The following is an 18,711-nucleotide window of genomic DNA, read 5'->3' on the forward strand; positions in this document are numbered from 1 at the left end:
ATTTTAAAATGTATATATTATTTTAATTTTATTTTATAAGAATGAAGTATCAAATTATCTTTAATTAATATAAAATTTTGTATATATGATCTAAGTGTAAAGAACTTTTAATTTAACGATTGAATTTACAAAATTTATATTTAATATAAAGTTATTGAGCAGTGTAATATTTATTTTTATGATAATGAAAAATTTAACATTAAAATCAATAACATTAATTTTAAACATAAATTTTTAAATATTAATATTTTAATTTACACAATACACAAAATAAATATTACATATATCTAAAATTTATAATAAATCAATTTCTATATATTAAATATGAATTTTTATCTTATATGAAAGTGTTTTAAGAATTTTTCTTTAACGAAAGGGTTTGTAATATTTTTTTTAACTTCTTATTTAAGTTATTTTTATTTATCATAATTATTTATTAATTAAATATTAATATTTTAAAATAAATTATTAATTAATAAAAATAATTTGTTATAATACAAATTATTTATTATAAATCTAAAATATTATTTATATATTTAAAAATATTAAACATAATCCTCTAAAACATTTTTAAGGACTTTTATTTGACGAGAAGATTTTTAATTTTTTAATTTTTTTTATCTAATTTAATTTTTATTTATTCTAATTATTTATAATTTTAATATTTTTAAAATAAATTATCAATAAATAAAAAAATATTTTATTATAATATAAATTACTTATCATAAATCTTAAATATAATTTATATATATAAGAGTATTTATTTATACAAATTTTAAATATAATTTATAAGTTGAAACATAATATTTATTTGTATATTTTATTTATTATAAAATTTAGTATATAAAAAATATTTAACCTATGCATTATAAATGCTAAAATACTAATAATATATATAAATTATATTTAAATTTTAAATAAATAAATATTTTAAACATATACATTATATTTTAGATATATAATAAATAATTTATATTATAATACAAAATTATTTTAATTATTAATAATTTATTTTAAAATATAAGAATTTAGTTTATAAATAAATATAATAAATTAAATAAGTAGTTAGATGAATTCTTATAAGTTCTTTCATTGGAAAGAAGTTTTTAAAAATATTTTCACAATATATTGCAGTTCGTGTTTATAATTTATACTTTAAAATAACTATACTTTTAAAATAAAATTTCTTTTTAAAGTAATTTTAACATATCATTTTAAATATAAGCGAATCACAGTAGACTTGTGAAGTGCGTTAGCGTGGGACTTACTTCAATGTGTTAGAAAAATGATACTTCAGTGAATCTACTAGACCATATCCTCATGTCGGAAGAAGTATACATTAAGCAAAAAACCATATTTATTAAAATCATCATTTTAATTCCTAATGTACCAGGAAAGTCTCGAAACCAGATATCTCATTGGTTCTCGGCCTCAATATTAGTGTTCGTTTTAATTGAACATAGTTCAGTCAAACTAAGAAGTATCTAGGGCTAAACGACCATTGTGGGGTACTATTAGAAATTTATTATCAAAATGGGGCTGTTTTAAAACATTTTACACTTTTGGGGTTCTTTTATTGGGTGTCGCTATGGCCCATAGTGACACCCATGACACGTGGCATTTTTGGGTCTGACTATGAGCCATGAACGTCATATTGGTAGAGTCGCTGTAGCTGGTGGAGACCTTCAAAGAATCGCTATAGCCTATAGCGACTCAAATCGGCTAAAAACGAAAAATAAAATAAAATTATTTGGGGCGCTATGGCCCATAGCTCCACTCAGGCGCTATGGGCCACAGCGTCTGCGTTAAAAATATATCTAATATTTTTAAAATATATCTTATATTTTTAAAATTTAAATTTTTTTTACAAATTTATAAAAAAACTAACAGGTAAAAGGGAAAAAAAGATTGAAATAAGAAAAAAATGTTAATTTTAAAAAATAAGTAATAAAATGTAAAAAATAATCAAAAAACAAAAAAAAAATTTATTTGGGGCACTATGGCCCATAGCTCCACTCAGGCACTATGGGCCACAGCGCCTGCGTTAAAAATATATCTAATATTTTTAAAATATATCTTATATTTTTAAAATTTAAATTTTTTTTACAAATTTATAAAAAACTAACAGGTAAAAGGGAAAAAAAGATTGAAATAAGAAAAAAATGTTAATTTTAAAAAATAAGTAATAAAATGTAAAAAATAATTAAAAAACGAAAAAAAAAAAATTATTTGGGGCGCTATGGCCCATAGCTCCACTCAGGCGCTATGGGCCACAACGTCTGTGTTAAAAATATATCTAATATTTTTAAATATAAAATTTTAAAATAAATTATACAAATTTTTTTGATAAAAGGTAAAATAATAATTGAAAATTTAAAAAAATAAATTTTAAAACTGAAGTAATATAATGTGAGAAATAATTAAAAAACGAAAAAAAAAATTGAAAAGTGGGCCGCTAGGGCCCATAGCGCCTCACAGGCGCTATGGCCCATAGCGGTTTGGTTGGCAGTTAGAAAATTTAATTACCCAGTTGCCACGTGTGAAATTACCGCGATTTCAACCAATAGTAATTTGACACGTGGCATTAAACAGTAAAAAATGAATAAAAAAACCTCTTTATATATACCAGTTTTTACCTTTGGTCCCTACTTCTTTGTTTCACCCCACCGCGAGAGGCTCCTCCAACTTGGTTAAGGTGAGCATTTTTTTTCGTTTTTTAATTTAATTATAGTTTATTTTTTTTATAAATATTTTGTAACGTATATATATTATATTTATTATTGCAGGTTAATTTTGTTTTTTTGGATTTTCGTAGATCTCCAGAGGTATTTTGTTTTTGATTATTTTCTGTAATTTAATTATTTGTATTTATTTATTTAGTTATTGTATTTTAATTTGTTATTTATTTAGTTTTTTATTTTTTTAGTTATTGTAATTTAATTTGTTATTTTTCTATTTTTTTGGGTAATTTTTTTTAAAGTCGCTATGGGCTATATCATCTTAAATAAAATATTTAAAAAACAGATTTTATTTAAATTTTAGATTTTATAATTTAATTCTGTGTAATAAAGTAATTATGAGTTTAATATTTTCTGTTTGTGAAGTGACGAAATCCTGTATCATTTTAAATAATTTATTTAAATTTCAAAAATTATTTATTTTTAAATTAATTTACAAAATAAGTAATATAATAAAAACAATAATTTAAAAACCAAAAAAAAATAAAAAACTTTGGGGCGCTATGGCCCATAGCTCCACTCAGGCGCTATGGCCCATAGTGCCAACAAGAAAAATATAGCAAATATTTTTTAAATATCAAATTTATATAGAAATTTGAAAAAAAATTACGAATAAAAGGGAAAAAAAAGGATTGAAATTTTAAAAAATGTTAATTTTAAAAAATAAGTAATAAATTGTAACAAATAATTTAAAAACGATTTAATTTATTTCTGTGTCATTCAATTTATATAAATTTTAAATTGATTTAATTTAATTCTGTTTTATTTATGTTAATTAAAAACAAAATTTATTTATATTTGAAATACCTTTAATTTATTTCTGCTTAATTTAAATTTTTTTCGTAAATAATTATATTGAAATTATAAATTGATATAATTTATTTCTGTGTAATTTATGTTTATTAAAAAAATAAATAATTACAAATTTATAAATGATTTAATTTATTTCTGTGTCATTAAATTTATATAAATTCTAAATTGATTTAATTTAATTATGTGTTATTTATGTTAATTAAAAAAAAATTATTTATATTTGAAATACGTTTAATTTATTTCTGCTTAAATATTGAATTTATTTATTTTAATTCTGTTTTAATTTTATTTAATTAAAAAATAAGTTTATTTAAAATTTGAATTTATTTCATTTAATTCTGTTTTAATTTTATTTAATTAGAAAAAAGTTTTTTAAATTTTTTTAATTTATTTAATTTAATTCTGTTTTAATTTTATTTAATTAGAAAATAAGTTTATTTATATTTTAAATTGCTTTAAGAACCTTTTTGAAGATACGTTTTTTATGTTATCTTATTTATTTTTTTCAGATTATTGTTAGTTAATTTGAATTTATTGGTGGATTTCCTCATCTCAAATATTACCAGGTATTTATTATTTTCAGTTTGAATATTTGTTTTTCTTTTAAAATTAAGTAGTCGGTATAGGTTTTATCAAATTATTTATTTAATTGATTAATTATTGTTATTTATTTGAAAATTATATATGATGTTAGTATGTTATTATTTATTATTTTGGTATAATAATGTCAATGAAATTTTCAAAATAAATTATATGTTTTAAAACAATTCATTTTATTACATTTTGTTATAGATGGCATCATCATCATCATCTTCTACGGGCATGTGTGTGACATGTGGACCAGTCGACGATTTATTATCGTTGCAAAATATGCATGTGTCACAGCATGTTTGGAATAGAGATGAAGACAGGAGACTAGTAGCACGACGTGCTGCTCCGTCGCGCAGTGGAATTGCAGGAGTTCCACAACAAATAATTCCGTTGCTAGATGAAGCTGGTTTCGGATGGATAGCACGTCTGAATTATATCAAAGTTAGTCCTGGTTTGCTAACGGCTTTGGTAGAGCGATGGAGACCAGAGACACATACATTTCACATGCCTTTCAGAGAGTGCACAATTACTCTTCAAGACGTTGGCATGCTTGTTGGTCTTCCGGTTGACGGTGAACCGATAGTATCTCGAGGCGATCCAAATATATTGGAATTAGGTAATTATAAGTTGACTTTAAATTATTCGTAAATTTATAGTATATTGTTAATACTAATAATAGTTAATTTTGTGGTTTGATTTTATGCAGCTGAGGAGCTGTTAGGGGTTGTTCCACCACAGTCTGAAATAAAAGGACATCGCGTTAGGCTATCTTGGTTGGCAGCAATCTTTGGGGACATTGCTGATGACATAGATGATGTACATGTCTTGGCTCGTTATGCTAGAGCCTGGATATTACGTTATCTAGGAGGAGTGCTTGTTCCCGATAGATCTTCAGCGTATGTGTCCTTACGATGGTTGCTGTTTTTGCGCGATTTTGACATTATTAGGAGTTATGCATGGGGTGCAGCTGTGCTTGGATATTTGTATCGGAATTTATGCACCTCTACCGATTACAAAACCCCAACCTGTGGTGGATTTACTCTTTTATTACAGTTATGGGCATGGGAACGATTCCCAACCATTATGTCTTCACCATTTCCACCTATTCCTCCAGCCAGTCCAATTGGTTTAAGGTACGAGCAAATTTGGAACTTTGTATTTTGACAATTAATCATTTATTAAAACATTATTTAATTATTTACAATATGTTTTTTCAGGTGGTCAAACACAGGGGCCAAAATAAGTATGAGCGATGATATAAAATATTATCGCAAATACTTTGATCGTACTACTAGGAAATCGGTAAGTAATTAACGTTTTGTACTTAAAAAAAAAACTTTATAAATATTTATTGTATTTTAATTTTCTAATTAAAAACTTTATTTTACAGATAATTTGGCAGCCATATCCCCCTGTTGAACAGATGCCCGCTGACTGCACACAGGGGATGCAGATTTGGGGTTCTGTAATCCCCTTACTTTGTCTGTGTATTTGTGAATGGCATCAGCCGGACAGGGTAATCTCCTTTTGCAACTCCACAACCAAGTGGGCCACAGGATGACACGCAACATAGTCAGCAAGCCCCATATCATATTCCATATGATGATGCTTATATCACTCATGCTTATACATCAGGTAATATAAAATTTAATTAATTTGTCTATTATTTTATTCTTTTATTTATTATTAATAATTTAAATTTGTATTTTAAATTTGATGTTACAGGGGTTGATTTGCGACCACAGATTTCAGCTGAGGCTAGTCATCCACCATCGAAGCGACATGTTCGTAGAAATCCTCAAAGGGCGGCAAGAGAAAGACGACGACGATGCATTCTCACTCCTGGTACTATTAGAGGTGTTGGTCATCATGAGGAGGAAGATGAGGAGGATGAGGAGGATGATGATTAGACATTGTATATTTATAAACTATTTGATTAACTTTAAAAAATTGTAATCATCGAAAAAAAATTAAACACTATTCATCACGGTTACATATTCTCGGACAATTGCGCCTGTTGTGACCTTCTTGTTTACATATACCACATTTTTGTCGTCGCATTGAGCTTTCAACCCAGTCCATTTCGTTTCTAATTCTGGTTGATTTTGGTCGGCCTTTCCCACGCACAGATGTTGGATCTGGGACAAGTATCCAGTCCTCATCACTTGGAGGGATTAAGTCTTCATTTCCGATTGGTTCCCAAAGACCAGAATAGGCTCTTAAAACATAATCAGTTGTATAAACTGGATCTATAAACTGGTAGTAATCAATGCTAACGACACCACATGCAGCTATAACATGAGAACAAGGATAGTGAAATGCTGTAAACTTTCCGCATTGACAGTATCGTTCGTTTAGATTAACTACCCATTTCTTTCCCCCTGTTTGTCTTACTGGATCAAATGCCTCTTTAACCTCAAATTTTGAAGCTTGAATGTCATATCTACAAACTTGGTGGGAACAAGCCTCTTCTTGATTTTTTTGCAAAGCCTCAACCAATTTAGAAACGAAAACTTTCCCTGATGAAACTTCAGATAAAGCACGACTACCACGAGTACTGAAATACTCAGCGCACCTCGTATAAGTCGATCGCACTAATGCAGTGATAGGCAGATTTCTACAGTCCTTTAAAACTTTATTAACACATTCAGACAAATTTGTTGTCATGTGACCGTATCTCCGACCATCTGCATCGTATGCCATGCTCCATTTTTCTTTTGATACTCCTCCTATCCACCTTTGAACATCAGGGCTAGATTGACAAAACTTTTCCAGATTACGATCAAAAATGTGTTTACATGGTGTATACCCTGCATACAAATTATGAATGATGCACAATTAGAATAATGAAATTACGAATAATTTTAAAATAATTTTCCTTACCTAACTTCACAAGTTGTTGTTTTAGCTTGCCATCCTTGAATCGAGTATTAAAATTACTTGCAATGTGCCTAATGCAGTACTTGTGATATGCATTTGGCGGTCTCCAACCAAGTGCCTCGTTGTCAATGGCCGATTTAATGCTACGATGTCGATCAGAAATTAAGCATATTCCTTGTTTATTTGTAACATGTAGCCGCAAATGAGCCAAAAACCACGACCACGCAAGTAATGTTTCTCCTTCCACCACAGCAAATGCCAGAGGAAGAACATTGTTATTACCATCCTGTGTTGTGGCAATAAGTAGTGTGCCTCGATACTTCCCATACAGATGAGTGCCATCAACTTGTATCAGGGGTTTACAATAATCAAATGCATCACAACACGGCTTGAATGTCCAAAATAACCTGTGAAACTGACGATAACCACGGTGACAACGATTACCAACGAAAAACTCATCATGACACAGATCATAAAAAGATCCAGGCGCAATTTCCTTCATGTATTTAAGCCACCGGGGTAAAAAAGCATAAGATTCTTCCCAATCACCAAATATTTTAACAATTGCTTTTTGTTTAGCCATCCAAGCCTTCCTATATAATATCTTAAACCCAGTTTGAGATGTTATTCTTTCTTGGATAAGGCTAATCTTGATTGCTGGATCTTGGTTAACCATTCCTACATATTAAATATTCAAAATCAGTGATATAAATTATTATTAATATAATATTATAAGTTGCAGTTGCAGAACTTACCTTGTATAAATGATGCAATTAGCTCAGAATCCAACTTATTATGATCTTGTGACAAAGACATGTTCAAACATGTATGACGTCCACCCCATTGAGTCACTTTCCACTTGTCAGATTTCTTTGACTCAATAGCTCTCATGTACCATGGACATCCATCATGCGCATTTGGACATCTAACAACCCACTTTGTCGTTTTCGATTCAACTACATAAAAACTCTGATGCATTCTCATTGCATTTTGCTTTACTGCATTTTTTACTGCATCTTTATTCTCAAACTCCAATCTAACATATAAATCTTCGCCAATAGACCAATTATTAGCCACATCCATCCCTGGGATTTCTTCTTCATCGGGATGACTCCAATTGATATTAGTATAGTGAGGTAAATTACCCCAAAATTCACTTCCACCTAATTTAAACAAATTTTTTTAAACAAATAACACAAATTGTTGACAAATTTAATTTTCAAATGTTACCTTCAGTAGATGGATACATTGAAATTGGTTCAACCATTGGACTTTCAACAATAGCATCTGACTCCACGTCACTATCAGATACTTCACAATTATCGATTTCATCTTCATTTGATTCATCATTGCTTTCATATGACAATGAAACATGATAGTCTTCATCATCTTCGTCATCTTCATCTTCGTCTCTTGTCATCACCGGTGATCGTTGAATTGACAAATTTTCTAACGAAATTGTTGAAGATTCTAAGTTACCTATTTCAGCATGTAATTCCATTATTGGCATCACATTCTGACTCATAAAAGCTTCTATCATGCATTGTACATCATCATCGTCACTCAATTCCAATGAAGAATATCTGCTCTCACCATGCTGTGAAACAACAAATCTGTAAGTTACAGATAATATAACTTGATTTGACTTAAAATGAAATTTGTTGTGAATCCTTCTCTTTAATATATCCAAAGTTAAACCTCGTTTAATATACATCTCTTTTTTTGGTCCCTCAAATGTTACACCACATTCTGGACTGTCATACATCCTTCCAGTGTAAATATAAGCGATAATTTGATCCATAATATCTGCAGAAAAATTAAAATATTAGTACAAATACATACAACTTATTTAAACTACAAAATATTTCAATCATAAATAACATTTTAAAACTCAACTTAACAGGAGCAAAGAACCAACCAGACTGATTTAGTGGATAAATAACAAATACAGTAACAAAAACAACAAATGAAGTAGAGATTTCGATGTGATTAAATAGAATGGGAGGGGGGTATATATACTACAAGAGTCTCCATCACCTATAGCGACATCTGCATAAATTATTTAATAAAAATTTAAAAAATTTCAAGTCGCTATGGGCCATAGCTCCAGTTAAAAAATATATATATTATTTTATAAATACAAAAATTATTTACAAATTTATAAAAAAATTAACAGATAAAAGGGAAAATAAAAATTCATATAATATAAAATGTAAATTTCAAAAAATAAGTAATATAATGTAAAAAAATAATTCATAAACGAAAAAAAAAAATTAAAATTTGGGGCGCTATGGGCCACAGCTCCACTCAGGCGTTGTGGCCCATAGCGCCAGTTAAGGAAAATATATATATTATTTTATAAATACAAAAATTATTTACAAATTTATCAAAAATTAACAGATAAAAGGGAAAATAAAAATTCATTTAATATAAAATGTAAATTTCAAAAAAAAAAGTAATATAATGTAAAAAAATAATTCCTAAACGAAAAAAAAAATATTAAAATTTGGGGCGCTATGGGCCACAGCTCCACTCAGGCGCTGTGGCCCATAGCGCCAGTTAAGGAAAATATATATATTATTTTATAAATACAAAAATTGTTTACAAATTTATCAAAAATCAACAGATAAAAGGGAAAAAATTAATTCATATAATATAAAATGTAAATTTGAAAAAATAAGTAATATAATGTAAAAAAATAATTCAAAAACGAAAAAAAAAATTAAAATTTGGGGCGCTATGGGCCACAGCTCCACTCAGGCGCTGTGGCCCATAGCGCCAGTTAAGGAAAATATATATATTATTTTATAAATACAAAAATTGTTTACAAATTTATAAAAAAATTAACAGATAAAAGGGAATAAAATAATTCAAATAATAAATAATGTAAATTTGAAAAAAGAAGTAAATATAATGAAAAAATTATTTAAAAACGAATAAAAAAAAAAATTGGGACGCTATGGACCATAGCGTCAATTTAAAAAAATACATATTATTTATTTAAAATTACTTTTTTATAAAAATTTGTTTTCTTTTTATAATTATATAATAATAACTTTCAGTTTATTATATTTATTCTACATTATTATTAATTTCGTTTTTTTTTTTCTTTGCTTAGTGTCACTATGGGCTATATAATTTTTTTTAGCCCATCAGGTGTGGTGCTTCATCCTATAGCGACAGTGGTCCAACCCAACCAAGCCAAAAAAAAAAAAGTCACGTGTCATGGGTGTCGCTATGGCCCATAGTGACACCCATGAAAACTACCCCAAAGGTGTAAAATGTTTCAAAACAGCCCCATTTTGGTATTTTGTTTGTAAAACTACACTATAATGGTCGTTTAGCCAGTATCTAGCTTATCGGACATTTCCCACCACAATCATAATAAAAAATAATGTTTAATTATTATATGATAATAAAATATTTTGGATCAAATCTTTAATGGTAACATTCTTTCATCTATATATACTTATATTTTATCTTCATAAGGTATGTAACTTTATAGGTAACACTTGAATGCTTTGATTACTGGTTCATTTTAACATCAAAGTTTTGTTGTAATAGGAGAATCATCGGAGATGACAATGGGACAGAGCAGGTACAAGTTTCTTTATCCCTGTCATTGTCCTTGCCTCTGTTCATGTATCATATACCAATCTTCGTCTCCATACTTGACAAGTATGAAATTTGTGTCCCCATCTTCATACCCATTGAGTATTAGATATATTTATACCCGTCTCATATTCGTACAAAAATTAAGTAAATAATATTTTTTACCAAAAAAAAATAAGAATTATAACATAAAATAACAATTACAAAATTAGATAAATTATGTGAGATCTTGACTTAAGAGGGAACTCTTTCTTTTTCTCAAATTCTTTAGGAAGATCTCTAATACTTGGAGCTCGGAGCTCATTTCCTCCTTTTCCTCTTCTTCCACCTCGAAGCAACCCGAAGTCCTTCTTCTTCTTCTCCACCTCAGAATTGAGTTAAGGAAAGCTATAGACTTTGGGTTTTGTTGAATTTGGTTGGGTATTGAAGGAATTTAGGACTTAAAGTTAGTAGGGTTTGTGAAAATTGTAATTTTAGAGGATGGATTGGAGTTGCTTGCATGTGTGTATTGAGTTTTAAGGTTCTTGATACATGTGAGGTGAATTGATAATCTTAGGGAAAATTCATGGTTGCATGTTGTTTCTGTGACTTGAATTGAGCTATTTTTGGTACATTAGTTCTATTTCTTCCATTGCATGTTGAGTTTTCTTAAGTTTCGGGTGTAGAGGTCAAAAAATGGTGAAGAATAAGGATGTCCTCTGTCACTAAAGGACTAAGCTGTTTGGAAACGGATAAATGCTTTGGGGGTTGCGTGATAAGAGGGATCTCTGGAGGTTGTTTGGAAACGATAAAAGGCTTTGGGAGCCACATGACAAGGGGGATTTCTGGAGGCGAAGGGCTGAGCCATTTGGAAATAGCTAAACGTTTTTGAAAGGGCTGAGCCATTTGGAAATGATTGAGCGCTTTGGGGGCCGCGTGACAAGGGGGATCTCTAGAGGTAAAGGGCTAAGCCGTTTGGAAATAACTTGGTGCTTTTCAAAGCGCTAAGCACTTTGGGAAATGTTGAGCGGTTTGGTGCTTTCCAAATTATACTTTGTTATCTTTATAAAAGTTGTAACATTGGATGTTAGTAAATGACGTTGGAATCACCTAAAAAGGAGGTCTAGAACTCCAACTATGACCTTTTTAATAAGCATATAGTTGCTATGTTGAAGATATAATGTGTTGAGATGATTGTGTTCTTGATATGTTGTGTTGAATTGTGATGAAATGTATTGTTGTGTTCATTCAAAGTTGGCTTATGTTGATTTGTATTGTATGTTGTGAGGCTTTGTTGTTGTGTTGTCAAAGATGAGATGATGAAGTGATGTTCCTAGGTTGTGTGTGTTTATATATATATATATATATATATATATATAGGGAGCATATCAAGTGAGAGAGAATTTATTATGAGAGATGAGAGGATTAAAATATAACCCTTAACATTGTTTGTTTTCATGTGATTTTGACTACCGATAATCATACGTGATATGAGAACATGTCAAGGATAGGGCTGGAGTATTGCAATGGAGGTTGTACAATGGCGTAGGAGTTTGATGGTTTTGTTGACTACCTATTGGTGGTGGATTTTGTGTAGATAATTATAATTGTTTGACTGAAAACTTAGTTGTGTATATATATATATACATATGTAGGATCATTGTGTGTGATATTGTACTTATGCTAGTATATGATTTTATGTTAGTTGTGCCGTTTTTTAGTGTAAGAATTATGACGGATCGTTACAAATTAAGGTTTATTTGAGATAAATTAAAAATAGAGTATGAATTACATAAATATTAAGTAAATTCTAAATAAATTAACTATTTAAAAATTTAAAGTGAGTACAAGTATAGATACGACGCGAGTATGTATTTACCTATCCCGTCTCCTTACGCATTCAAATTAGATATTTCTTGTTAAAAGGTGGGTTCTAGCATTACCCATGAGATTGGATTTACTTGCCATCCATAACAAGAACCACAAGACAATTTATAACACTCGACTGTTAACACATTTGCAATGGGAACTGCAATAGTGAAAAGAACCAAGCTAAAGGCATGAGGAGGAGACTACTTTCCAAGTAGAATTCTGAGTTGTGACAGTTAATTGAACAATTACAAACAAACACAAAAATACTATATTGACTCCACTTGGCTGTCGAACTTTCTTATTCCACGAGGGATTCCATTTTCCTTTCAAGTATGTTGTTAACCTAGGTGCCACATTCTGGAGGAGTTCGACTTACCCAAATATCTTAATAGATCAACGTTTTAGCGTTGAGTCTTGGCAAATAGAGACATTGACACTGATGACATCATGGAGTTTCCCCCTTCCAAAAGGATGGAAGAACTTGGGGTTGGAAAAGTATATGATGGGATCTCTGATTCCTATGATCATATTAACTTATATATTTCTTAACTTAACATGCTCATCAATACAAATGTTGTCATGTGTCGATTGTTCTAAACCTCTTTGAAGGGAACAACCTTGAGGTGATTCACTTGTCTTCCACCCCGTTCGGTTAACTACTTTTGAGTATTAGTTTCCTAGTTTTCTATAGTACTTGGTATCAACAGACCTCATGTTATGATCTCGACTGTCCTTATCAATGTCAAGAAAGGTAAGGATGAATTGCTAAAAGCTTCCATGGATAGGTTTGGAAAAGTAGCCTTCAAAATATCCAATCATGGATGTTAACCACTTTGACTCTTTCAATGGAAGAACTTCACATGGCTTGTGTTACATTGATAGAGGAATCTATCTCTTGAGTGGATGCATTGATGAATGTACATGGGCTATAGTGGGGTCATTTGATACATACATATTTTTTTATCCAAAAATGATTTATTTTAAAAAATAAAAGTTATATTCTAATAAAATAAATATATATGTTTAAATTATTGTATTTATAATATATAAATTTGGAGGAGATATTCATTTATTTAATATCTGTCAAACATGCGAAGAAAATTAATTTTCATATGTGATAAATAATACTCCTCAATAATTAATCATTTTAAAAAAAAAAGGTTTAATTATGATATATATAATGTAATATATTAAAAAATTAATTTTTTATAAAATAAAATTTGCAACATACATATTTATCTTTATACTTTCTATTTATTGTATACGTTGATTAAAAAAATTAAAATAGAAAATATTGGAAGATTTATGTTCTATTAAAATTTTATTATAAAATATATTTTAAAATGAATTATCATCTAAAAATTTATATTAAATATTAAAAACATGTTTATACCTTAAATAAATTAAATTTGATTTTTATAAAATTTAATATATTTATTTTTATATTCTTATTAATGTTACATTATTATAAAGTAGGTTTTTAAGATTGTAATTCTAATTAAATATTTAAAAAAATGTCTATGACAGATAAATAAGTCATATTTAGGATATGTATTTTTAAAGAAAATTAGGTTCAAACTTACTAAATTATAATATAATATAATCTGACCTAATTTATTTTTATTTTTAATAGTAATCGTAAATATAAAAATTTGTAAAAAATAATTATGATATATATTTATATTTTAAAAGTTATATATAATGAATTTTATATTACAAATATATGAATAAGTATTATCGACACTATCTAAAATTTCTAGATCTCTCTTAGTAAATGAAAAAATTAAGTAGGGAGATACTGTATTTATCTATCAAGTATCTATTAAATTTTTAAAAGAGATTAATTGCAGTGTTTAACGGGTAACTTTTCAGTAATTAACCAAAATTTAACAATTATAATATTAAAAGGAAAATATTTAAACTTCCGCGTAGTAGCGTGACATTGCATGTGCTGCTGCAGTTGCAGTTGGAGCATTATAAATACACATCTTAGACATTAATACCATCAACAAACCAAAGTAGCAAGTTGCCAAGTATGGCTTTGTCTTCTCAAATACTTGTTCATTATGCCTTATTACTCATTCTCCTCCCTCTTCAGTTACACAACCTTCTGGTTGGTGTATCATCAGCCACTTTAAGCATAACCACAGACGCAGAAGCATTGATCTCATTCAAGTCTCAACTCAGTAATGAGACTCTCAACACCTTATCTTCTTGGAACCATAACTCTTCCCCTTGCAATTGGACTGGTGTCCTGTGTGACAGGCTTGGCCAAAGAGTAACAGGCCTGGACCTTTCAGGCTTGGGTCTCTCAGGCCACTTAAGCCCTTATATTGGCAACCTCTCCTCTCTTCAAACACTTCAGTTGCAGAATAACCGACTCACTGGAGAGATTCCTGACCAAATTGGCAACCTATTGAGCCTGAGAGTTTTAAACATGAGCTCTAACATGTTTGAAGGAAAGCTTCCTTCAAACATCTCCCACTTGAATGACCTCCAGCTTCTTGATTTATCATCAAACAGGATTCTCAGCATGATTCCTGATGACATCAGCACCTTGAAAAAGCTTGAGGTTTTAAAACTGGGAAGGAACAGTCTCTATGGTGCAATTCCTGCATCTCTAGGAAACATTTCTTCTCTCAAAAATATCAGCTTTGGCACCAACTCTCTCACTGGTTGGATCCCCAGTGACTTGGGTAGGCTCCATGACTTGATTGAGCTTGATCTTACTCTCAACAATCTCACTGGGACTGTTCCACCTTCTATATACAACTTATCTTCCCTTGTCAACTTGGCCTTAGCTGCAAACTCTTTGTGGGGTCAGATTCCTCAGGATGTTGGTCACAAGCTTCCTAAACTCCTGGTGTTCAATTTCTGCTTCAATAAATTCACAGGTAGAATTCCAGGGTCATTGCACAACCTCACCAACATTCGGGTCATTCGCATGGCATCCAACCATTTGGAAGGAACAGTGCCACCTGGTTTGGGAAATCTCCCATTTCTTCGCATGTATAATATTGGCTATAACAGGATAGTGAGTTCAGGTGTGAGAGGTCTAGACTTCATTACTTCTTTGACAAACAGCACTCTCCTGAACTTTCTGGCAATTGATGGCAATATGCTTGAAGGTGTAATTCCAGAAACCATTGGCAATCTTTCCAAGGATCTCTCAATATTATTCATGGGAGGGAATCGTTTCAATGGAAGCATACCCTCCTCCATTGGTCATCTAAGTGGCTTGAAGTTGTTAAACTTGAGCTACAATTCAATCTCTGGAGAAATCCCACCAGAGTTAAGCCAGTTAGAGAAACTACAAGAGCTATCTGTGGCTGGAAATGAGATATCAGGTGGTATACCAAACTCCCTTGGTAATCTCCTGAATTTAAACCAGATTGATTTGTCAAGAAACAAACTTGTGGGGACAATACCTACCAGTTTTGGGAAGTTGCAAAACCTGCTTTACATGGACTTATCAAGCAACAAACTCAATGGCAGCATACCTGTGGAAATCCTCAATCTCCCAACTTTGAGCAAGGTTTTGAACTTGTCTATGAACTTTTTGAGTGGACCAATACCTCAAGTTGGGAGAATGATTAGTGTTGCCACCATTGACTTTTCTAGCAATCAATTGTACGGTGGCATCCCCAGCTCATTCAGCAATTGTCTCAGCTTAGAAAAAATGTTATTGGCCCGGAATCAGCTTTCAGGTCCCATTCCAAAGGCTCTTGGAGATGTTAAAGGCTTGGAAACTCTGGACCTGTCCTCCAACCAACTCTCTGGAACCATTCCTATTGAACTTCAAAATCTACATGTCCTTAAGCTCATAAACCTCTCGTACAATGATTTAGAAGGAGCCATTCCTAGTGGTGGAATTTTCCAAAATGTCTCTGCTGTCCATTTAGAAGGCAATAGAAAACTCTGCTTGCGTGTCCCATGCATGCCTCATGGCCATGGAAGAAATGTAAGACTTTACATCATCGTAGCCATCGTGGTAACATTAATACTGTGTCTCACAATTGGCCTACTACTGTATATAAAGAACAAAAGGGTGAAGGTAACAGCGGCAGCAGCCGTATCTGAACAGCTGAAACCTCAAGCACCAATGATCTCTTATGATGAGCTCCGTGTGGCGACCGAGGAGTTCAGCCAGGAAAACTTAATAGGAGTTGGTAGCTTTGGCTCAGTTTATAAAGGCCATCTAAGTCATGGAACTACTGTTGCAGTGAAAGTTCTTGACACCCTAAGAACTGGCTCTTTAAAGAGTTTCTTTGCAGAATGTGAGACCATGAAGAACTCAAGGCATAGAAATCTGGTTAAGCTGATCACATCATGCTCTAGTGTTGACTTCAAAAACAATGATTTTCTGGCTCTGGTGTATGAGTACCTGTGTAATGGTAGCTTGGAAGATTGGATTAAGGGGAGGAGGAAGCATGCAAACGGCAATGGGTTGAACCTTATGGAGAGACTGAACATAGCTATTGATGTTGCTTGTGCATTGGATTACCTGCACAATGATAGTGAAATCCCAGTTGTGCACTGTGATTTGAAGCCTACCAACATTCTATTGGGTGAGGACATGACAGCAAAAGTTGGAGACTTTGGATTAGCTAGGTTGCTGATTCAAAGATCAACTAATCAAGTTTCCATAAGCTCCACTCATGTCCTTAGGGGCTCAATCGGTTACATACCTCCAGGTTTGCATCCTTCCTCTTTAATTAAACAAAACTTGCCATGTTAATGCATATGCCAATTTGTTTCTCCACTCATGTCCTTTTATGAATCTTTTATTAAAAATTGTTAAACATGACAAATATTTGGCATTGTTACTTGTCTAACACAGAATATGGATGGGGAGAGAAAGCATCTGCAGCTGGTGATGTATATAGTTTTGGTATAGTGTTACTAGAGCTCTTCTCTGGGAAAAGCCCAACAGATGAGTCCTTCACAGGAGGCCTAAGCATTAGAAAATGGGTGCAATCAGGATTGAAGGACAAGACAGTGCAAGTGATTGACCCTCAGTTGCTGTCCCTCATTTTCCATGGTGACCCTTCTGAGGGACCAAATTTACAATTCTACTTTGTGGATGCAATTGTAGGAGTTGCCATATCTTGCACTGCAGGGAATCCAGGTGAACGCATTGACATTAGAGATGCTGTTCGCCAACTAAAAGCTGCCAGAGACTCTCTTTTGAAACAGTCTTATGAGGCTCCTACTGGAGATACCAAGCGTTACGTCCACGTTTCAGGAAAGTGAAATGTATGCGAGAGATGTGGTTGGCACTTGCCACTCTATGGTCCTTTGAAGCCATGTTTGACAAATGGTGCACAACTTGAAAAAACGTCTGGGTTGAAATATGAACAAAGAGTATGTTTATGTATAATATAAACAAGAAAAAAAATAAGCTATCCACTTATAGTACGATTATGTAATCCGATAACATGTATCATGATTCTTATAATAGTTATTTTAAATTAGATTATCGGTGGTTTTTAATTGATACACGGTGTAAAATTAATAATAACTAGTGTATCTACCCATGCCATGTAGGGGTAAATTATGTAATTACTGAAAAAAAATTTAATTTGAAAAATTATTAGTAAGAAATTAAAGAAAATATACATGTTAATATCACATGGCAACAATTGTTGATTTTAATTCCATTATTATCAAGTAAATTGTAATACCTGAAATTAAGAGTTTATAAAAATTATTACTTTAATTTAAATTTTTTATTATCATTTGAAAGATCTCTTAATCATTAAAATATGTGTATTTTATAACTTGTTATATCTTAACAATCATTATTTTAATTTAAAATAAAAATAATAGGATATCAAAACGAAAAATAACCTTTTTTAATTTTAATTTTTTCCTTGCTTATTAGTCATCCTTTTATTTGAATTTTTTTTAGAAGAATATTTTTTTTATTCATATGACATTCTTAATGAAAGGATATGATAAGATGATTTTAAATTTGATTTTCTTATATATTATTAAGATTATGAAAATTTTGAATTTTTTTACTATACATAAATAAACATTAAAATAAGTCGTGCTTTTCTACTTGAGGAAGAAGTTGATTCATATGTAAATTTTCCTCTATATATCACCTACACTAAAACACACCCAATTGGAAGCTATTTTCAACTTAAAAAAAGTAAGAATATAAGAAAATTTAAGTGCAAGGGAAACATACTTAACTATAAAATAATGAATTGAGAAAAAT

At 30.6% G+C, this 18,711-nt stretch overlaps 2 protein-coding genes across 2 annotated transcripts; both read left to right on the forward strand.

Annotated features, from left to right (window-relative positions):
• Nucleotides 1–4,343: 4,343 nt before the first annotated feature.
• On the forward strand, nt 4,344–6,052 carry LOC145955214 (serine/threonine-protein phosphatase 7 long form homolog). Its single transcript, XM_083069927.1, has 6 exons — nt 4,344–4,758; nt 4,849–5,275; nt 5,360–5,444; nt 5,533–5,607; nt 5,699–5,777; nt 5,868–6,052. The coding sequence occupies exons 1-6, from the start codon at nt 4,344–4,346 to the stop codon at nt 6,050–6,052; spliced, it is 1,266 nt and encodes a 421-aa protein (XP_082926053.1).
• Nucleotides 6,053–14,009: 7,957 nt separating this feature from the next.
• Nucleotides 14,010–17,964, forward strand: LOC109790013 (uncharacterized). The gene is made up of 2 exons (XM_020349098.3): nt 14,010–17,179; nt 17,326–17,964. The coding sequence occupies exons 1-2, from the start codon at nt 14,521–14,523 to the stop codon at nt 17,736–17,738; spliced, it is 3,072 nt and encodes a 1,023-aa protein (XP_020204687.1). The 5' UTR covers nt 14,010–14,520; the 3' UTR covers nt 17,739–17,964.
• The last annotated feature ends 747 nt before the right edge of the window (nt 17,965–18,711 follow it).

This window comes from Cajanus cajan, chromosome 2 (genome assembly GCF_000230855.2).
Source record: "Cajanus cajan strain Asha chromosome 2, NIPB_CcT2T_4, whole genome shotgun sequence".
NCBI lineage: Eukaryota > Viridiplantae > Streptophyta > Magnoliopsida > Fabales > Fabaceae > Cajanus > Cajanus cajan.

Coding starts and splice junctions, on each gene's coding strand:
- LOC145955214 (XM_083069927.1), top strand. CDS start 4,344: ATGGCATCATCATCATCATCTTCTACGGGCATGTGTGTGACATGTGGA. Junction 5,445..5,532: donor ATCGTACTACTAGGAAATCG/GTAAGTAATTAA, acceptor TTTATTTTACAG/ATAATTTGGCAGCCATATCC. Junction 5,778..5,867: donor CACTCATGCTTATACATCAG/GTAATATAAAAT, acceptor TTGATGTTACAG/GGGTTGATTTGCGACCACAG.
- LOC109790013 (XM_020349098.3), top strand. CDS start 14,521: ATGGCTTTGTCTTCTCAAATACTTGTTCATTATGCCTTATTACTCATT. Junction 17,180..17,325: donor AATCGGTTACATACCTCCAG/GTTTGCATCCTT, acceptor TGTCTAACACAG/AATATGGATGGGGAGAGAAA.